We start from the raw sequence: 20286 nt of genomic DNA, 5'->3' as shown, positions 1-20286 counted from the left end.
GTCCATTCATTGTTGCCACAGGCCCTGCTTGGGCCTTGGGAACCAGCTGGGCTCTGGAGATGCGTATGGGGTTCTGGAGGCCTCCTCCCCTCTACTCCTTGGTAATGTCACTGCCATGATGCAACTGGCCCAGCTGGAGTCTTGGTGCAGTCATGAGATTAGGAAGGTAGCCTCTGTGAGGACCCCAAGCCCTCAGGCCCTGCCTGGCAGGGGAGGGAGAGGCAGTCAGCTCCAGGACACCATCCGGACAGATGGCAGAACCCCAGGGCCTTCATCATCTGCAGAGACTTTTTTCTTTTTTCTTTTATCATTGTGCCTTTCCCTTCTCTCCCTTCATGTTTTTCTCCTTGTTATAGTATTTTCAAAGCCAATTCCAAATGTTAGATTCTTTTTTTTTAATCTGCTAAGCACATAGAAACAGGATTGAACGTGATTGCTGGAGTAACAAATTACAAAGTTTAAAGAGCCTTAAGACCTGGGAGACCTCTGAATGTCTGGGCCAGCAAGTTCATAAGGAGGACAGCAAGAGAGAAAGGGTATTCCTGTCCATGGCAGTCCAGCGTGGGCCTAGGACAACACAAGGAGTCTGTGGGCTAAAGCTGGAGGATGGGCTGTCTGTTCATCACAGAACCTATTCCCCACAGAAGCCCTGCTCAGATTGGGGGCAAAGTTCAGGAGAACCCCATCAGGGATTAGCGAGGACACCAGTGCATACTTCATGAGGCAGAGCTGGGGCCGGAGCAGCTGGAGCTGACTCTCCAGCTGCCGTGGCCAGTCTCAGTGGTGCTGGGGGTGGTGGTGCAGGGGATAGTGGAACACGTGTGCTTTATTTGCTCCTCTTCTCTAGTCTCAGTAGTGTCAGTGTCCAGGAACAAAGTAATGATGCGCACACCTATCAAATAAGGCATTGGTGAGGTACCCTTTGCACACCCACAGCGTTCGCTCCTCAGCCAGCTGGATGTCCAGCCCGCTATGGCTGTCCCTGGTCATCCACATGCTGCAAGCTGGGCCCGTAGGTTCTTCTTAGTTCTTGGTGGTTGCCCCTCCCTCTCTGTCCCCTTGCTGAAGACTGTGTCAGATGCTTTCACAGCGCTGGCTAAGGAGGACCTCCAGGTTCCCTGTTGTCTTTCAGGGTTGATTTCCTGTAGGGAAGATGTGGTCTCTGGTACTCTGTAATGGCCAGTACAGGGAGGGGCTCGAGGGGCTCCAGGCTCAGCCAGGGTTGGAAGCCGCAAAGCATGCTGTCAGGTGTGAGGGTGGCAGAGGGACCTCTTTGTGGCTGGCCACCTGGGTGGTTGGGACCGGCCAGTGACCAAGAAGGCCAGCTGTTGCCGTCTTCAGCCTTTCACCGTCAGTCCTGTCTGTCTACTCATCTCCAGCCCTGACTGTCTTGGGTGCTGGCCTGGATTTTCAGACTGAGTGGATGTCCCCAGAACTGGCTCACTCCAGAAGCTCATCTGACCCTCTGTGCTGTGGTGATTTTTGCATCGCACCTCTTCTACCTGGGATCTGGCCCTCCTCACTGCAGGGGAAAGGGGGGAGGCCTGAGGCTGGGGGAGGGAAGGAGGGCGGTAGATAACCTGGCTGGCCACTCATGGGGGTCCTTGCGGTCATGGCACTTGGCTCAGGGACTTGAGGGGCACAGCCATTTCCTGCCCTCAGTGGGCATTGCGGAAAGGAGGGAGCCCCTAGCTCAGCGCTGGCTGTCCACACTCCGCCAGGCAGCACCTATCTTTCTTCTTCATGTGTCCTGGAGGGCAGCCACGCTCACCTAACTCTCAGCACCTGGGACCACATCCCGCTCCAACATTAGAGGCCCAGGCCTTCCTCGGCTCTCAGGCTGGGGATGCCCACCCCACACCCCAGTAGAAGGCAGGAATACCCCAGTAGAAGGCAGGAATCCCAGGAAGAAGAGGAAGGCAGCCAGAGCCCCCGCGCGGACAGCAACTGCCCCCGAGGGGGGGATGCCTGCGTCTGCCAGGGAAAAACCACGTGAGGCTGGAGCTCGGGGAGTGTTGGGCCCTCGGGGGCACGGGCCGTGGCAGGTGGCAACGTCCAAAACCAGAAGCCCCTGGGACGGGCTGTACCTAGGAACCTGGGCGGCCGGGTAGCTAGAGCTGGAGGGCGCAGGAGCTGGGGCTGGGGGAGGGGGGGCGGGGGCCGCAGCAGCGGGGATCCGGGTTCAGGTCGGGACAAGCGGGTCCGTGTCCGGGTCGGGTAGTGGCGTCCGGGTCCGGTCGGGGTGCGGATCCAGGCGCAGGCTCCGTTCCAGGCCCCCCGCGAATCTCTGGAAGGGGAGCTCGGAGGACCGTGAGCGTCCACGGGAGAGGCCGTGTCCCTGCCGCACGCTCAGCGCCTCCCTGGCGGACCGGGGCTGGGGTTTGGCCGGGACCCCGCGGCGGCCCCGTCTAAAGACCCGTCCTGGGCGGGGCTGAGGCCGGAGAGAAGCTCCTTCTCGCACCCCAAAACCTTCCAGTTTGGAAGGTCTCGGATAGGTGAGGTGGACGTGGGCCCGGGGGTGGGAGGAGGCCGGGAGGGCCCGGGAGGCCGGGGGGCACGCGGGAGGTCAGGGGGGGCCTGGGAGGCCGGGAGGGCCCGGGAGGCCGGGAGGCACGCGGGAGGTCAGGGGGGGCCTGGGAGGCCGGGAGGGCACGGGAGGCCGGGAGGCACGCGAGAGGTCAGGGGGTCACAGGAGGCGCCGCGCCTTTGCGGTGGAGACGGAGACCGGGTTGCAGAGCGCGGATACCGCACAGCACCTGTGGGGAGAACGGGAGCTTCTGTTTGCGGAGTCGCGGGGGCCGGCTACCCCGGGTCTGGCCGCACGGAGGGGGGACCCCAGGCCCCGCCTACACGGAGGGCACCGAGGCCGAGCCCCGCCCCCGCCGGCTCCACGTCCTGGGTCCCCGGAGTTTGTGTACGACGTGCTTGAGTCCGATTTCCAAACTGGGGACGGGAAACTGAGGAAGGTCAGGAAAACACAAACAACCAACGCAACGCCCTCGCTGAGCGGGGCCGCGGGGGCAGCGGCACCGAGCCCAGGACAGTCCCCCGCCGACCCCGCCGCACCCGGACTCTGGGTGTGCCTCGTCCCCACCCGCGTGCGTCCCGGGCCATGCCACCCCTCCCCGGCCCCCGGCCCCGCCCCCCGCCCGGCCCCGCCCGCCAGAGTCCTGCCCCGCCCACTCCCTCCGCTAGACCACGCCCACTATCATCCGCTCGTCCCCGCCCACTCCACCTCCTCGCCGGGCCCGCCCACAACTCCACCTGTGAGGCCCCGCCCACCACATCGGCCCCGCCCCCTCCCAGCCGGCAGGCCCCGCCCCCCGCCGGAAGGAGTCGCGCGCCCGGGACTCCCGGCATCCCAGGGTCCCGCCTTGCCCGCGGCTCGGAGGTGCGGTCCGGGGCCGCAGCACCTCCCCGCATGGAGTCCGCGGAGCGTGCGCCGGCGGCGCGGGACCCGGTGCCCAGGTGGGTGCGGAGCGCAGCGAGGCCTGCGCCGCGTGTCCCGGGGAGGAGAGGAGGGAAAGAAGAGGGGGGAAAGGTGCGGACGCGGGGGCTAGGGGGGCGCGGAGGGTGGCGCGTGGGGGCCGCGGGGCCGCTTGGGGCGATGCGGGGCGGGCTGGAGCAGGTTTCCCGCCGCAGGGTGGATGTGTACGGGTTCGAGCGGCCGGCGGACTTCGACTACGCGGCGTATGAGGCTTTCTCCTCCGCCTACCTGGGCGTCCTGGCGCACCGGGCCGGCCGCTGGGCCCGGCTCCTGCGGGGGAGCGGCGGCGTGCGGAGGAGCCGGACGGGTGAGTGGCGTGGAGCCTGCGGGGCGCGACCCTGCGAAAACGTGAGGGCCTGCGGCATGAGACCCTGCGGGGCAGGACCCTGCCGCCACGGCCTTGCCTCCTCCTCCCCCCCACTCCCCCAGGACCAGGTCCAGCCGCCCGTCCCTGCGGGGCCCATCCGGGGCCATCCCTGCCGGAACATCCCTGCTGGGCCCATCCCGGCACCGCCCACGGCCCATCTGGGGCCGCACCCTCTTCCTCTGGCTGGGCAAAGTCCGTGGTGCCTTGGCCTTCCAGGAGAAGGTGGTGGGGAGGGCAGGCTTGAAGCCTAGCCTGCGCTTAGCCTGCCAGCCCAACCCTTCTCCTCGGAGTCTCCCGGGCCTGCTCCTTCCACGCCAGCGTCACGCATATCCTGGGCTCACCTGACCCGGGCCTCGAGTCCACTCTTGAGGCAAACTCTCCCTTCCCACTGGCCCCTGGGCTCGCCCCGACTCCCCAGACCCTCACCAGGTGCCCACACGGGGCTTCCCCTTCCCACCGCCTTTCTCAAAGCAGCCCCAACCTGTTAGTCTTTTCTTTTGCCTTCTAGAAAGAAGCAGAGACCCCTTCCTGTCCGAGGGGAATGTCCTCTTCACGGCCAAGTCCCTACCTGGAGCCCTGGCTTGGCTGGCAGGGTCTTCGTGTTATTGAATGAGTGAATGAGCAACTTGCCTGCTGGCCCAGGGGGCGGAAGGGCAGGGCCACTCCAGCAGGCACAGAGGGCTCAGGCGCAGTGTGCTGGGGAGCTGCCTCCGAAGGCAGGAGTACCAGGGCTGGCTGCGCTAGAGAGGGTACAGAGTTGGGGGGACCCACGTGGTAGAGGTGTGCCTGGACACGTGGTCCACATCTGCTGGCCCTTTCCCCATGTCCACAAGCATTTCTGCTTGCTGTTTTGATTTTGTTGTCTCCTTTTGAGTGCTGGGGATGGAAGCCAGTTCCTCGCCTATGCCACACATGGTCTGCCACCATACCTCACCCAGGCTGGCTCTGCTGTCCATACTGTACCTGAGCAGGGCCTGAGGAGAGCCCGTCTACCAGGCCTTACCTTCTGGCATGTAGCTCGCAGGGCCGCTGGGCCTTCCTGCTTCCAGGCCACCCGTTAGGATATAGACCAGCTCTCCAGCCCCTGCCCACCCCTCATGGTGGCTGGCTGGTGAAGCCAAGCATCTGGCCTGACTTGCTTTTTGGAGCCTCTTTAGAGTATGCATCAGTTTTGGTGAAGACACAAGGTTTTAGATCCTTTCCATCATGACTTAGGAAGGTCAATAGCTGGGTTGGAGTCTGATATGAGGGTTCCCTGGCCATCTGGGTTCTGAGCTCACTGCGGTCCTCTTGTTTCAGTGAAGCGCTATGTCCGGAAGGGGATCCCACTGGAGCACAGGGCCCGAGTCTGGATGGCTGTAAGTGGAGCCCAGGCTCAGATGGACCAGCACCCCGGCTACTATCACCAGCTGCTCCAGGGAGAGAGAAATTCCAGCCTGGAAGAGGCCATCAGGACAGGTGGGCTCCTGGGCCCCTCTCAGGTCTGCGATGTAGGCATGATTTCTGGCCACCTGGGGGACAGTCAGAACTGAAACAGCCCATCACAGGGCTCTTCCAAGCCACGGAGGTCTTTCCCTACTTCACGAGGCTGCACGCTGCCCCATGTGTGGACCCATTTACCTGCCCATGTACCAGCGAGACTGGAGCTGTCTCTTGCCATTCCTGTTTTGGTCCCTCTGGGTGTGTGCGCTGCGCAGGAAGGTTGGGTTACAGGCTAGCTCTGTTTAGTGTGGATAAGCTTTTATTTTAAAAAAAAATTTTTTTATGGCAGTCCTGGGGATTGAACCCAGGGTCTGGGTGCTGCCCCTTCTGCTCAAGGCTAGTGCTTATCACTTGAGCCACAGCTACAGTTCAGGATTTTGGTGATTAATTGAAAACTTGCCAGACTGGCTTTGAATTCTGATCCTCAGATCTCACCCTCCTGGAATAGTTAGGGTTACAGGTGTGAGCTGCTGGCACTGGCTGTCAACTATTTTATAGAGACCATGTGGTGGACTTCTCAGCCCACAGAACCCCCTTCATGCAGAGAAAGTGTCGCTGCCAGCCATAGCCCACCCGGCTTTTCCTGTCCTGTAGAAAGATGTGAGCAGGAAGTGCTACTCCTGGCCAGGTCTGGTCTGTCTGGTCTGAATGAGCAAGGGCGCTGACATCCCACAGACAGTTCTACGTCATGCTCTGGAAGGGAAGGTGCAGGTCTCAGGAAGGGAGGGTGTGGTGGGAGTCTGGGCCTTGGGTAAGCAGGAAGAGGCAGAGCCGGGAGACTTTGATAAGGTCAGTTTGTTTAGTTCTTGGCATCTAGCTTTGTTTATTTCTGAAGAGAGGAGGCTCAGAATGTTTAGCCTGCAGTTTCTACCTGCCCTCCCCGGCCCTCAGGTTAGGAGCCCTGTCCAAGGGCCTGGTGAGGCAGGCCACGCTGGCCTGCCTTGGGTGGAAGTGGACAGTGAAGCAGCTCTGGGAAGGCCACTCTGCCATCCTGATTCTGGTGACAGTTGGGGCCTGGCTTAGCTGTCTGCCTTCGTGGCTGCATCGCACACTGTTGCCTGGGCTGCACTCCACAGCCAGGTGACCAGGGTTGTTCTGTCTGGTCCAACCAGGGTGGTGGAAGCTCTTCCAAGACCTGGACAGAACCAGCATCCCCGCCCTTGGGGGCTGCGCAGGGATTGAGGTGACCTTTGCTGAATTCCCCTGCAGACCTGAACCGAACCTTCCCAGACAATGTGAAGTTCCGGAAGACAGCCGAGCCCTGTCTACAGAGCGCTCTGCACAATGTGCTGCTGGCCTATGGGCTTCACAACCAAGGTGTGGGGTACTGTCAGGTGAGTCCGGAGGCATGGGTACTGTCAGCTGATTCTAGGTGGTGTGGGTACTGTCAGCTGAGTCCAGGAGCCCAGATACTGTCAGGTGATTCTAAGTGGTGTGGGTACTGTCAGCTGAGTCCAGGTGGTGTGGGTACTTTCAGCTGAGTCCAGGAGAAGTGGGTACTATCAGGTGATTCTAGGTGGTATGGGTACTGTCAGCTGAGTCCAGGAGGAGTAGGTACTATCAGGTGATTCTAGGTGGTATGGGTACTGTCAGCTGAGTCCAGGAGGCTGGGTACTGTCAGCTGAGTCCAGGAGGCTGGGTACTGTCAAGTGATTCTAGGTGGTATGGGTACTGTCAGCTGAGTCCAGGAGGCTGGGTACTGTCAAGTGATTCTAGGTGGTATGGGTACTGTCAGCTGAGTCCAGGAGGCATGAGTACTCTCAGCTGAGTCCAGGAGGCTGGGTACTGTCAAGTGATTCTAGGTGGTATGAGTACTGTCAGCTGAGTCCAGGAGGCTGGGTACTGTCGGTGATTCTGGGTTGTGTGGGTACTGTCAGCTGAGTCCAGAAGGCTGGGTACTGTCAGCTTATTCTAGATGGTGTGGTACTGTCAGCTGAGTCCAGGCCTATACCACAGTGTGCAGACATGGCCCAGCACAGAGGGACAGCCTCAGGTGCTGACTGTCCTGGAGTTGTGAGCAGAAGTTGATGCCATGCCAGGATCGGGCAGTGGCTCTCCTTGTGCTGAGCTGTGCACCTCACACACCTCGGGGGTCTGGGGCTAAGGTTATTTAATGGTGGCAGGACCTGAATGGCATTGGCAGGGACCCCGCCCTGGACAGTCCCCCTCCCCCGCCATGTAGTCCTCCAGGAGGGAACCTGCCCTGGTCAGTCCTCCCCCCATGCAGTCCTCCAGGAGGGAACCTGCCCTGGACTGTACCCCCTTCCCATGTAGTCCTCTAGGAGGGAACCTGCTCTGGACTGTCCTCCCCGCCTCCCCCTCCCCCCGCCATGCAGTCTTGCAGGAGGGAACTTGTCCTCCCCCACCCCCATGCAGTCTTGCAGGAGGGAACCTGCCCTGGACACCCCCTCTCCCCCCGTGCAGTCTTCCAGGAGGGAACTTGCCCTGGACAGTCCTCCGCCCCCCTTCTCCCCCCTCCCCCCTCCCCGCCATGCAGTCTTCCAGGAGGGAACTTGCGCTGGACAGTCCTCCTGCTCTCGGTGCAGTCCTCCAGGAGGAAACCTGCCCTCAACGGTCCTCCCGAACCCCCAATCAGTCCTTCAGGAGGGAACCCACCTTCAATAGTCCTCCTGTTCCCACCCCCCCTCCCCGTGCAGGCCTCCAGGAGGGAACCTGCCCTCGATGCCCCCCCCCCCCCCCAGTGCCATCCTCCATGGGGGAACCCACCTTTCCTCCTCCCCCGCCCCTCCCCCCCACCTTCCAAGAGGGAACCCGCCCTCAACGCCGCCCCCCTCCCGTGCAGTCTTCCGGGGGGGGGGGGGGTCCCACTTTCAGAACTAATGCAGCAAGATCAGGTTGCACAGACTGTGACCCTCCTGCAGTTGCCCTGGACTGTCCGCTACAGCAGAAGTAGATGTGGAGAGAGCTTTGACTTTGTCTTGGCACTGGTCTTAGTGTTTGCTAGGCAGCACTCTACTACTTGAGCCATGCACCCAGTCTTTTCCTTTGGAGACCAGAAGTGTCTATGTAGTTTGGGCTTGGGTGATCCTTGTCATTCTCCTCCCTCAGTGTTTTATTCTTTGCCAGTCCTGGGGCTTGAACTCAGAGCCTGGGCACTGTCCCTGAGCTTCATTTGCTCAAGGCTAGCACTCTACCACGAGTCACAGTGCCACTTCTGGTTTTTTCTGCTTATGTGGTACTGAGGAATCGAACCTAGGGCTTCATGCATGCTAGGCAAGCACTCTACCACTGAGCCACATTCCCAGTCCTAGAGGGTTCTTTTAACTATTTATTTTTTCTTCATTTTATGTAAGCTGCCTAAACACAAAACTAGATGGCAGGCCTGTAGTTCTAACAGAAGGTGTTCCAGAATCCTGCCAATTTCAGAGAGAAACAAGAGAACTGGATGGAACCCCAGCAGTTAGCAGCCAGGCGGTTACAGGGTCATAGTTGTTTAAGACTAAATTTTCTTTCACTTTTTTTGGTTTCAGGGAATGAATTTCATAGCAGGATATCTGATTCTTATAACAAAGAATGAGGAGGAATCCTTTTGGCTCTTGGATGCCCTTGTTGGAAGAATACTCCCTGGTATGTTGATGATTCTGCTGGGCAGTGTATTCCTGTTTTCACTATTACTGAATGGTCAGCTGAGGTGGGGCACCCATGTCTCATGCCTGTAGTCCTAGCTACTCCAGAAGCAGAGGTAAGAGAATCAAGGTTCTAAGCGATCCAGGCAGGAAACTCTTTGAGACTCTTATCTCCAAGTAACCAGGAAAAAGCTTTAAGCTCTAGTGTAGCTCAAGTAGTAGAGTGCTATCCTTGAGCAAAAGCAGCTCAGGAGTGCCCAGGCCCTAAGTTCAAGCCCCAGGACTGGGAAAACAAAAACACAAAAACACCCACAAAAACTCAGAGAGGGTTGCATGGCTTCAGCTGCCATCTCCCTGGCCTACAGTGTGTTCCTGGCTGCAGTCACACTGTGCACATGTCTCAGTTCTCAGACAGCTGAGCGATACACACTCGCTTCAAGCCTGTTGCACAGTGGGGAGGTGGCAGGCCCCAGGGAGTTCACCTGTTGGCCAGGGCACTGGTGCTAGGTGTAGGCTCTGATGAGTGGCTGCATACCTCTGCGTGCATCCTCACTGAAGCTGGGCTCGGGCCCTGGAGAGGATCACAGACATAGACATCCACACAAGGAAGAAGCAGCTGGAAGGTCCCAGGAGCTGGGGCATGTGGTTCACCGAGGCAGGCAGCAGCCTGAGAGCTCGGCAAGCAGGAAGGGTCTTCTGCCTCAGCCTGAAGCAGTACAGTGCTGCCCCAACAGGGCCCAGAGGTAGAGCCTGCCATGCTGAAGACTGAGTCCACTGGACCCATAGGAAGAGCTTGCCACGCTGAGGACTGAGTCCACGGGACCCAGAGGAGAGCCTGCCACACTGAGGACTGAGTCCATGGGACCCAGAGGAGAGCCTGCCATGCTGAGGACTGGGTCCACAGGACCGAGAGGAGAGCCTGCCACGCTGAAGACAGTCCACAGGACCCAGAGGGAGAGCCTGCTGTGCTGAGGACTGAGTCCACGGGACCCAGAGGAGAGCCTGCCACGCTGAAGACTAAGTCCACAGGACCCAGAGGAGAGCCTGCCACACTGAGGACTGAGTCCACGGGACCCAGAGGGAGAGCCTGCTGTGCTGAGGACTGAGTCCACGGGACCCAGAGGAGAGCCTGCCACGCTGAGGACTGGGTCCACAGGCCCGAGCAGAGAGCCTACCACACTGAAGACAGTCCACAGGACCCAGAGGGAGAGCCTGCCACACTGAGGACTGAGTCCACAGGATCTAGAGGAGAGCCTGCCACACTGAAGACTGAGTCCACGGGACCCACGAAGCCCAGAGAGAGAGCCTGCCACGCTGAAGACAGTCCACAGGACCCAGAGGGAGAGACTGCTGTGCTTAGGACTGAGTCCACGGGACCCAGAGGGAGGGCCTGCCATGCTGAAGACTGGATCCACAGGACTGGGGAAAGTCAAGTAGGAAGATTGCAGTCCAGGCCAGCTGGGGTATAAAGAGAAATAAGCTCTTCCTTCAGAACAGCTAAGGGCCTGGGACCACAGTTTAAGAGGTAGAGTGCCTGCCTAAGAAGCACAAGACTCCAAGTTCTGAGTTCAAGCCCCAGCACCACCAAAAAATAAAACAAAAAAATTCCTAAAAGTCTGACAAAGGGCTGCAGGTGAGAAGGTCAGGTAGAGCAGAGCACTAATGACAAAGGGATGCAGTTGACAAGGTCAGGCAGAGCAGAGCACTAACAACAGCATTCTCCAGTGCTGAGGACACAGATTCCCATGGCCAGGGCTGTCAGACCTCTAGGATGCCACTTCCATGTGGCATGGTCCCTGCGACGGCTGGAAGTGTCTGCCCCTTCCGTGGAGGAGGAACGTAGCCCGGGAGATGGGGAGCCATGGAACCTACTGACTAGTCCCGGGCTGAGTTCACCCCAGGGCAAGCCCAGATCGTCCGCCTGAAGCCTCTCCCCCTTCTCATCCTCGGCCTCCCCGTGTGGCCGGTCTGCCCCACCCTGCTCCTCCACATCTCGCCACCTGTGACAGGACTTCCCTTTACTCCCATGATGATCTTGCCCCAGTTCACAGAAGAGCAGGTGACTCCTGAGCAGGCTTGGGGTCCTGAAGTCTCGGCCTGCACCTCTGTGGTGCCTGACCCCCACTCCCGCAGTCGTGGGTCATTGTTCTAATGGAGACTTGGTGCCTTCAAGTGGAAGGGTGTGGATGGGCGCATCTCTAGGGACAGATTCCTGCACCTTCTGCAGCCGGGCCCTCCTGCCTCCCCCCTGCACCTGCCCTCCCTTCTTGCTGCTCCTCCTCCCAAAGGGCCTGCCCTCCCTGCCCTCTCTTCCCTCCCCACCAACTTCATTGGCTTCTCACTTGGCCTGTGGAACTTCCAGGAGACCATGTGAGCCTGACCTTTGAAAAACCAGTTGCATTTAAGTTTTCTCTCCTTGCAATTAGGGAACATTGCTAATTGCTGTTGCAGAAGTAGCCCAGCAGGGGCCAGCAGGCCTGCCCTGCAGTGGTCATGAAGGCCTGTCCTGTTGGGTTTGTTTTTGTGCCAGTTGTAGGCACAACTGGCTTGAACCCAAAGCCTAGATGCTGTCCCTGAGTCCTTTTGCTCAAGGTTATCCTCTACTACTTGAGCCACAGCACTATGTCCAGATTTTTTTTTATACTTAACTGGAGATAGGAGTTTTACAGACTTTCCTGTCCAGGCTGGCTTTGAACCTTGATCCTCAGATCTCAGCCTCCTGAGTAGCTAGGATGACAGGCATGAGCCATCGGCTCCTGGCAAGGCCCATTCAGTAGGCCATAGCTCCCTGTCCTGTTGGTCTCTACCAGGTGTGGGCTGCACTCTGCTGGCTGGGCCAGGGAGTGGGGCTTCTGGGTCCTGAGTGTGGTAGGTTTGGTCCTCCTGTTGGCCTTGATTCCCTTGTCCTGACCCAGATTACATGAGCTAAGCTGAGTCCCGGGAGCGGAACACTTAGAGCCACGCTCTGTGATACACCCCCGAGGACGTGGCCTCTTCTGGTGTGGCACCTGCCCTTGGAGGGGCTGAGGTCACAGAGGGAGCTGCTGTGAGCCTGGTGTCGCTGTTGCCCTCCCTGGGTTGGAGCTGAACACTGTTCTTGCTGGAAGGAGGAAGCTGTGTGTGTGGAGGGGCTCTGTTTCTTGAGCTCTTCCTGCACTTGCTGGTTCTCTGAGACCTTTGGTTCCCGTGGCCCAGGGCAGAGGAGGGACCTGGGGTGGACAAGTCACATCTTCCTTCGTCCTTACCTAGCTGGAGCAGTATCACATCTCCGAGTTGCTGGAGAATTCTGGGGATCACCTGTTCCATGGAAGGCACAGGAATGTCCTCCCCACATGCAGCCCCCAGAGAATTGGCCAGAGTTTGGGTCACCCCAAGGGGTGATCGGGTAGCAGAGACCTCAGGACTGCTCCCAAGGTCATGGAGAACTGCCCACAGGAGAACTCGGAGCTGGTGCTGACTGGGATCCATGTGCAGGCTGCAGAGTGGTGCCCAGACTGGGCAGGGAGTGCAGGCCTGGGTCTCCTGACTGGGGCTCTAGGCCTGTGTCCTCCCTGGTACCCGCACAGCAGACAGGACATTGGAGACCCACCTCCCTCATTCCCTCCCTCACTCCTTCCCTTTTTTTTTGTCCCTCTTCCCTTCCCACAGCAGGCCCCAGCACCCTGGATAAGGTGTCCTAAGGATGCTCGTTGGTGAAATGGTTTGGTCTTTGTCCCTTAGGAGCATGTGTCATGTAATCCATATGACCCCAGAACTTGGGGCTGGCGCACTTCTCCACCTGTCCTGGAACGGGTGGGGCTGTGTCTGAGCCTGGGTGAGGAGCTGATGGGGGCAGATGGCCCTTGGAGCTGAGTGGACAGGCATAGCCAGGACCAGGCCGAGCCAGTGGGAGCTGCTGGGCGTCTGCTCGCCTGGTTTTCCACCCGTAAGGAGTGTGTCCAGGAGTGGCGAGGTGGGTTTAATCCAATCCTCTCCTGGGAGACTGACTCAGCTGCGGAGTTCAGGGTGAGTTTAGTGAATATTTTTGGAAGCTGTTCTAAGCCTCTCTGTGCCGGGGCCAAGGTCACACAGAGCCACTCTGCAAATCCCTTGCGGCTCCTGCTCAGCCCTCCCTCCACACAGCCCAGAGGGTGGGGCGGCCTCAGGCCTCACCTCGCCCGCTGGATTGAGACTGGCTCAGTGAAGGAAGAAAGCCAGTGTGGAGGCCACAGCTGTTATCCTGCCGTCTGGAGGCCCAAGCAGAAGGATCACAGTTGAAAACCAGCCTGAGCCACATAAGGAAACCTTGTCTCAAAACTAAGAACAAAAGAATCCAGGGCTAGAGGAAGAAGGAAGACCAATGCTGAAGGTTCAGAGGCAGGTGCAGAATAGGATATGTATATATATATGACAGAATAGGATATGTATAGAAGACAGAATAGCATATGTATATAAGACAGGAAAGGGTATGTATATAGCATATGTATTTAAGACAGGATAGGGTATTTATATGACAGAATAGCATACATATATAACACAGAATAGGGTATGTATGTGACATGATAGGATATGTACACAAGGCAGGATAAGGTATGTATATAAAACAAGGTAGGAAGTGGCACTGTAGCTCAAGTGGTAGAGCGCTTGCCTTGAGCTGAAGAGCTGAGGGACAGCGCCCAGGCCCAGAGTTCAAGCCCCACGACCGACAAAAAAAATAAAAAATAAAACAAGGTAGGGTATGTGTGTAAGACAGATGTAAGACAGTTGCCGGGCGCCAGTGGCTCATGCCTGTAATCCTAGCTACTCAGGAGGCTGAGATCTGAGGATCATGGTTCAAAGCCAGCCTGGGCAGGAAAGTCTGTGAGACTCTTATCTCCAATAAACCACCAGAAAACCGGAAGTGGTGCTGTGGCTCAAGTGGTAGAGTGCTGGCCTTGAGCTGAAGAGCACAGGGGCAGTGCCCAAGCCCAGAGTTCAAGTCCCACGACCAACCAAAAAAAAAAAAATAGCATATGTATATAAGGCAGAATAGGGGATGTATATAAGAATAACATGTGTATAAGACAGAATAGGGTATGTATATAAGACAAGCCCTGCTCTACTTGAGCCAGTATTTTCAGTGATTCTTTTCCAGCCACGGCAGTCAACACCACCAACCCCACTGCCAGGTGGTTACATGTGAATAGAGCATATGGCTGGTGTGTAATGTGTGTATCATATGCTCTCCTTGGGTGAAAAGTTACCTGAATGACTTCCCAAGCATTACAATGTATAGCAACCTACCATATTTACAAGCCATCTATTTAGTAGGAAACCCAAATGTTTATTTATCTATTTTATAGTGGTTGCCTTTTTTCCCTAGCAGTATTGGGGTTTTGAACTCAGGGCCAGGCACTCTACTACTGGAGCCCCAGCACAAAGTCTTAATAAGATTAAAAAGTCTATGTTTTTCTTTTCTTTTTCATGGGGCTTGAACTCTGGCCTGGGCGCTGTCCCTCAGCTCTTTAGCTCAAGACAAGTCTCTATCACTTGAGCCACAGTGCCACTTCTAGCTTTTTCTGCTTATGTGGTGCTGAGGAATCGAGCCCAGGGCTTCATGCATGCAAGGCAAGCACTCTACCACTAAACCACCTTCCCAGCCCCTATTCTGTGTTTTTTTTTTCTTTTCTCTCCCTTTTTTTTTTTTTTTTTTGTCATGGGGCTTGAATTCTGGGCCTGGACACTGTCCCTCAGCTCTTCTGCTCAAGGCAAGTGCTCTACCACTTGAGCCACAGCACCACTTATGATTTTCTGGTGGTTTTTTGGAGATGAGTCTCACGGATTTTCCTGCCTGGGCTGGCTTTGAACCGTGATCTTCAGATCTCAGCCTCCTGAGTAGCTAAGATTACAGGCATGAGGTACTGGTGCCTGACTTTCTATGTTCTTTTTATTGTGGTAAAATACTCATATAGCAGAGTTTACCAGCAGAGCTGTTTGTAATTGGGCAGCCAGCAGCATTGAACGTTGCATTGTTACAGCTGCCTCTCCATGATCACAGAGCTCTCCCAAACCAGCATCTCCTGTGCACTCCTCCCTCCTCCCTTCCAGTCTGTCTCCATGACCCCCAGGCCTCCAGTGCGTGGAGACACACGGCATCAGTCTCTCTGAGGCGCCCTCCTGACATAGTATGTGTCAGCATCTCACCCTTCCCACAGGCTCACGTGTGGACCCATGATGTCGCTTTCTGCTCTTGTGTACAGCCCTGCTAAGAATGGGTCCGAGACAACTCCAGTGGCTGCTTCCTACCTTCAGCTTTCCGTCTACTGAACAGGGGCATCTGACCTGGGCCTCCGGCTCTGGCTCCTTCCCAGCCCCTCCCTCTGGGGTTTGGCCCTTCCTCTCCTGGGGCGGCCTGGTGCCCTGGAGGGAGTAAGAGTAGAGCCAGGAGTAGAGCCAGGTGCCAGTCCTCTCAGCTTCCTCTTCCTGCCACCACAGATTATTACAGTCCTGCCATGCTGGGCCTGAAGACAGACCAGGAGGTCCTCGCCGAGCTGGTGAGGACAAAACTGCCGGCGGTGGCAGCCCTAATGGATGGCCACGGTGTGCTGTGGACACTTGTGGTGTCTCGCTGGTTCGTCTGCCTGTTCGTGGACGTGCTGCCCGTAGAGGTGAGCGGGCACCATGCTCAGGCCCGAGGGCATGCGGGTGGCCTCTCAGGTGACATGGACCCATGTCTCCACAGACCGTGCTTCGAATCTGGGACTGCTTGTTCAACGAAGGCTCCAAAATCATCTTCCGTGTGGCCCTCACCTTAATTAAGCATCACCAAGCACTGATCCTGGAAGCAGACAGTGTTCCAGATATCTGCGACAAGTTCAAGCAGATCACCAAAGGGGACTTCGTAATGGAGTGCCACACGTTTATGCAGGTGAGGCCTGGGGCCTCCCACAGGGACCCCTGGCCCGGCCCCTGCCGGGATGCCCTCCTTCCCAGGGCCTCTGACCCTCTGCCAGGATGCCCTTCTTCCCAGGGCTTCTTCCTTCTTGAAGCCATGCTAGTCTGATGGAGTCTGGGGCTCACCATCTCTCCCTCCTCACGCATACTAAAACTGGGAGCCAAACCACAACAGCATAGTGCTCCACTTACCTCCACTTGGCCTAGTGGCCAGGCCTCTGCCGGCCACCCACAGGGCAGGCTGTGCTGCACCTGCGCTGTGGGTTTCTGCCAGGATTGTGGAGCCCCGCCAGTGTGGCCTGTTGTGGCCTCTTGGCCCCTCTGGAGCCTGTGCTTGGGTCTCCTGACCAGCCTGCCACCGAAGGTGTTGACATCACCCAGACGGTCATTGCCTCAGTCCCTGCTGACTGAGGCCCTGTGGGGAGGGTGAGAGGCTAGAGCACAGCTGGCTCTTAGGAATGATTCTCCTAATGATTCTGCAAGCCCTGATGGCTCGCAGCCTGCAGCTGGCTTCTCATTTTCACTTTTCTTCTTTTTTTTTTGGCCAGTCCTGGGACTTGAACTCAGGGCCTGGGCGCTGTCCCTGAGCTTTTGCTCAAGGCTAGCACTCTACCACTTGAGCCACAGCACCACTTTTGGCTTTTTCTGCTTATGTGGTACTGAGGAATCGAACCCAGGGCTTCATGTATGCTAGGTGAGCACTCTACCACTGAGCCACAGTCCCAGCCTCTATCACTTTTATTCTGAAGTAACAACAGGTTCCTGGCCAGCTGTCCATGGGACACTGGCTCAATGCCAGGAGGGTGGCTGGGTTTGCGTTGGGGCTGAGGGCTGGCATTCCAATGACCAGGAGCAAGCTCCCCACCTGGAAGGCTGTGACCGGCTCCCCGTCCCAGTGCAGCGTCAGACAAGGGGCCTCCATGAAGCCACAGAGGCCACCGCGCCTCTGGGTCATCAGTCCAGGTAGTGGGTCAGAGCGCTGACCTGCCAGGCCTACCAGTTGTGTCTCTGGAGAGGAGGGGCCCTGGCGATGATAACCCCAAGGAGCTGACTCTATGCTGTGTGAGGGGCGTGTTACCTGATAGAGTGCCTGACCCTGAGTGAGAAACCCAGTACTGTGGAGACAAAGCTTTTCTGAGGATGGGTGAGACACACTGGCAGCTGCAGTGACCATGTGGATCCCGGGATGGTCCAGGAGGAAACTGGGAAGGTGGCAGGCCCCTCCTGTGCCTGGTGGGCCAGGCTGGTTCTCCTGGAGCCTGCCTTGCCAAAACCCTGCAGGTGTCAGCCAGAGGCTTCACAAGTCCGGAGTGGACTTGAAAATAGAACCTGTTTCTCTGGCCTCTTGAAGGCCCCAGTGCCAGCCACTAACCAGAGGTGGCGTGGCCTCTACCCTGCTGCCCACAGGAGCTTTTGCGGCTGCTTGGTGTGTTCTCGGGCCTCTGGGTGCCACGTGCAGCTGTGTTGATTGCTGCCAAGGCAGGCCACTTGAGGGGTACATAGCCTCCCGAAGAGGCTGGGAGGGACCTTGGCCACCTGTTTGCCACCATTTACATGATACCAAAGCCTAGCCTACAAGTACTAGGTGTGTTGCAGAGGGCTTTCATTTTCTTTTTGTTGGTCATGGGGCCTGAACTCTGGGCCTGGGTTGCTGTCCCTCAGCTATTCAGCTCAAGGCTAACACTCTACCACTTGAGCCACAGCACCACTTCCGGCTTTTTCTGCTTATGTGGTGCTAAGGAATTGAACCCAGGGCCTCATGCATGCAAGGCAAGCACTCTACCACTAAGCTATCTTCCTAGCCCCAGAGCTTTCATTTTCCTAGAATTGTGCTTTGCTGGAAGTGAGAAGGCCAAGTCCAGCCTCAGTACAGTGTAGGATTATGACACTGGTGTCCAAGACCTGTTAGTAGCTCATGCTACCAGCTACTCAGTAGCTGAGATCCAAAGGACTGAGATATGAGGCCAGTCTGTGCAGAAAGTCCCTTAAACTCCCACTCCAAAATCACTAGCAAAAATGCCAGAGGCATGCTAGAGGCATGGCCCAAGTGGTAGACCACCAGTGGAGCAAGCAAGCTGAGAAAGCACCAGGCCCGAGTTCAAATCTTAGTACAACAAAAAGTGGTTGTGGTAACCCAGGACCCCAGCTTCCTTGGAACTGGAGGGATTATTGTAGGCTATTCTCACTGTAGACATTTGAATTTATATAATTGGTTCCAGGCACCATCTCCAGAGGGAACCAGTCTCCCTGAGTCAGACTCAGGGTAGGAAGGGCTCTCAGCACTTGGCCCTCTGTGGCCCTATGCCCAGTTCTTGCTCTGATAAGAGGGATTTGCTCTTTTGCTGCCTCTTACCCTTACCTGGCTTCCTTATCACCCAAACTGGAGAAGGTGCAGTGTGTATTAGGCCCGGCCAGGTGTGTGTCTCTGCAGAGACAGGCCCCTAGTAGGCTCTGCAGGAAAGGCTGGCTGCTCCATCTTGGCTTGATGGCTCTGCTGAGCCTCCAGGTGGACTTGTGGTGCTATTCTAACATTAAGAAAATTAGCTGGGCACTGGCAGCTCGCGCCTATCATCCTAGCTACTCTGGAGGCTGAGATCTGAGGATCGTGGCTCAAAGCCAGGCTGGGCAGGAAAGCCCTTGAGACTCTTATCTCCAATTAATCACGGAAATAGTCATGGCAGTGTGGCTCTTGGGGTAGAACACTAGCCTTGACCAAAAGGAGCTAAGAGATAGAACCCAGGCTCAGAGTTCAAGCCCTGACTGCCCTCCCCCCCCCAAAAAAAAATCTAAAGGAGGGAGACGGATGACTGGCTGCATCTTCTCACAAAGCCACAGCCCTAGGCTGACGTGGGATCCTGACCCCTCAGGACACCCAGAGCTCCAGGGCCAGGCAGCCCATCTGTCATGCTCCTGCGAGGAGACAGCTAAGGTAAAGCATCCTGCTGCCGCCTTTTTAGTTCTTAAGCTCCTCTGTCTCTTCCAGAAAATCTTTTCAGAACCGGGGAGCCTGTCCATGACCACCATCTCCAGACTCCGGGAGAGCTGCCGGGCAGCACTGCTGGCCCAGGGCTGAGGTATACCCCACGCTCCCCAACACACAACAGCTTCATGTCCAGACAACCCGTGACCAATTTCTACTGCTCTCCTGGTGTTGTAAATACTGAAGTCTCCGCACTTTAGTGGGGAAGTTTTTTAAATTTTTAAAGAATGATTTAAAATTATGCCATTCAACAGCTTTTGAATTATTAGCTATACCAAAAATTTCTTGGAATATATTTTGTCAGACATTAGTAATATATACAATGTACAGCATGCATTTGTATTTAATAAAACATGCCAGTACTGTAAGCCTGCATTCAGTCCTTCAAGGAGGCCAGCATGTGGTCTTTTTCAAGGTGTGTGGGAAGAGCAGGGGGTGTAAGAGTGAATGGGCCTTGAACATAGCCATGGCCAGGAAGGTCAAGGCTCTGGTATGAAAAGTGGTGCCATCTCCAGCTCTTTGTGCTGCCTGCCCTGTGGACAGGGCCAGGCCCAGCCCTAGGTAGACAGGCAGACCAGCAAGGTACAAGTCAAGCTGGGAAGACAGGGTGGAAGCTAGCTGGCCCATGTTACTCTTGAGCTTGCCTGCTTGCTTAGGACTATCATTTGTGACTCCATTTCTCAAAATTGACCTTTTGCTTACAGACCTGGTTTGTCAGGGCCTCCTCCTGGTCTAGGATGTCTCCTGGAGAGACCATAGGTGACTGTGTCTCCCAGGGGGCTGGCTTCCTGCCCTGCAGCTCAGACCTGCCCCCATCCCAGGGCCACTGGACAAAAGGGCTGAGGTATTAGCTACACCAGGGGCAGTCACCTTCCTGCCAAGGCTATTAGTTAGAACCTCATTTGCAGGACATGCGATGATGATTGGTATAAGTAGATGCCTGTAGAGAACGTCTCTGTCCTGTCATATACCAGATGGCCTCACAGGGCCCAGGCCCCAGAAGCTGCTGCCCCTTCAAGCACACAGCTTTCTTCAGTGCTTGACACCTGCTCTTTCAAAAGGCCATTCTTCACTCTTATCAAGTTCTGGTGTGTACCCATGGGCACCAGGCCTAGACAGCTGGGCAGCCAGCTCCCAAGTGCTGGCCAGGCATGCAGAACTGTTCCCTTGAAGGAGATGCCCAAGAGGCTGATCCACGGCGTTCAGGCTGCCGGCACCACCAATTCTGCCAGCCCTAGGTACTACAGCTCTCTGGACCAAGTATGACTATGAAGATCTTCAAGTCTGGGTCCCAGCAGTGCTGGGCAGAGGCCCTTGGCTTCACCTGCCATGGCTGTGAATCTGGAGTGCAGAGCTCTGCATTAGATCAGCCTCTGCTTGCACCTCGAGCACATGGGCGTCTGATGCATTTTCTGAGGTACGGAAGGGTGGGTGGGCCTAGGTGTGTGTGCGTGTGCAAATGTGTGTGCTC

The 20286-nt window shown here is 56.9% G+C and overlaps 1 protein-coding gene across 2 annotated transcripts; it reads left to right on the top strand.

Moving 5' to 3' along the window:
- The first annotated feature begins 3366 nt into the window (after window positions 1–3366).
- Window positions 3367–19183, top strand: Grtp1 (growth hormone regulated TBC protein 1). 2 transcript variants are annotated; one of them, XM_042697076.1, is made up of 8 exons: window positions 3367–3468; window positions 3643–3794; window positions 5154–5312; window positions 6546–6670; window positions 8828–8924; window positions 15377–15549; window positions 15624–15809; window positions 18819–19183. In XM_042697076.1, the coding sequence occupies exons 1-8, from the start codon at window positions 3422–3424 to the stop codon at window positions 18906–18908; spliced, it is 1029 nt and encodes a 342-aa protein (XP_042553010.1). In that variant the 5' UTR covers window positions 3367–3421; the 3' UTR covers window positions 18909–19183. The 2 variants fall into 2 exon arrangements, with proteins under 2 accessions (XP_042553010.1, XP_042553011.1); XM_042697077.1 differs by lacking the exons at window positions 3367–3468; window positions 3643–3794 and adding an exon at window positions 4318–4467.
- The last annotated feature ends 1103 nt before the right edge of the window (window positions 19184–20286 follow it).

Source organism: Dipodomys spectabilis, unplaced genomic scaffold (genome assembly GCF_019054845.1).
Source record: "Dipodomys spectabilis isolate Male_0828 unplaced genomic scaffold, ASM1905484v1 ptg000215l, whole genome shotgun sequence".
Classification (NCBI taxonomy): Eukaryota; Metazoa; Chordata; class Mammalia; order Rodentia; family Heteromyidae; genus Dipodomys; species Dipodomys spectabilis.
The sequence above is the reverse complement of the archived record's forward strand: the minus strand, read 5'-3'. Positions and strand labels throughout refer to the sequence as shown.

Excerpts from the sequence above, each read along its gene's own strand:
- Grtp1 (XM_042697076.1), top strand. The coding sequence starts at position 3,422 with ATGGAGTCCGCGGAGCGTGCGCCGGCGGCGCGGGACCCGGTGCCCAG. Across the intron at positions 3,795-5,153 it reads CGTGCGGAGGAGCCGGACGG|TGAAGCGCTATGTCCGGAAG; the intron begins GTGAGTGGCGTG and ends CTCTTGTTTCAG. Across the intron at positions 6,671-8,827 it reads AAGGTGTGGGGTACTGTCAG|GGAATGAATTTCATAGCAGG; the intron begins GTGAGTCCGGAG and ends TTTTGGTTTCAG.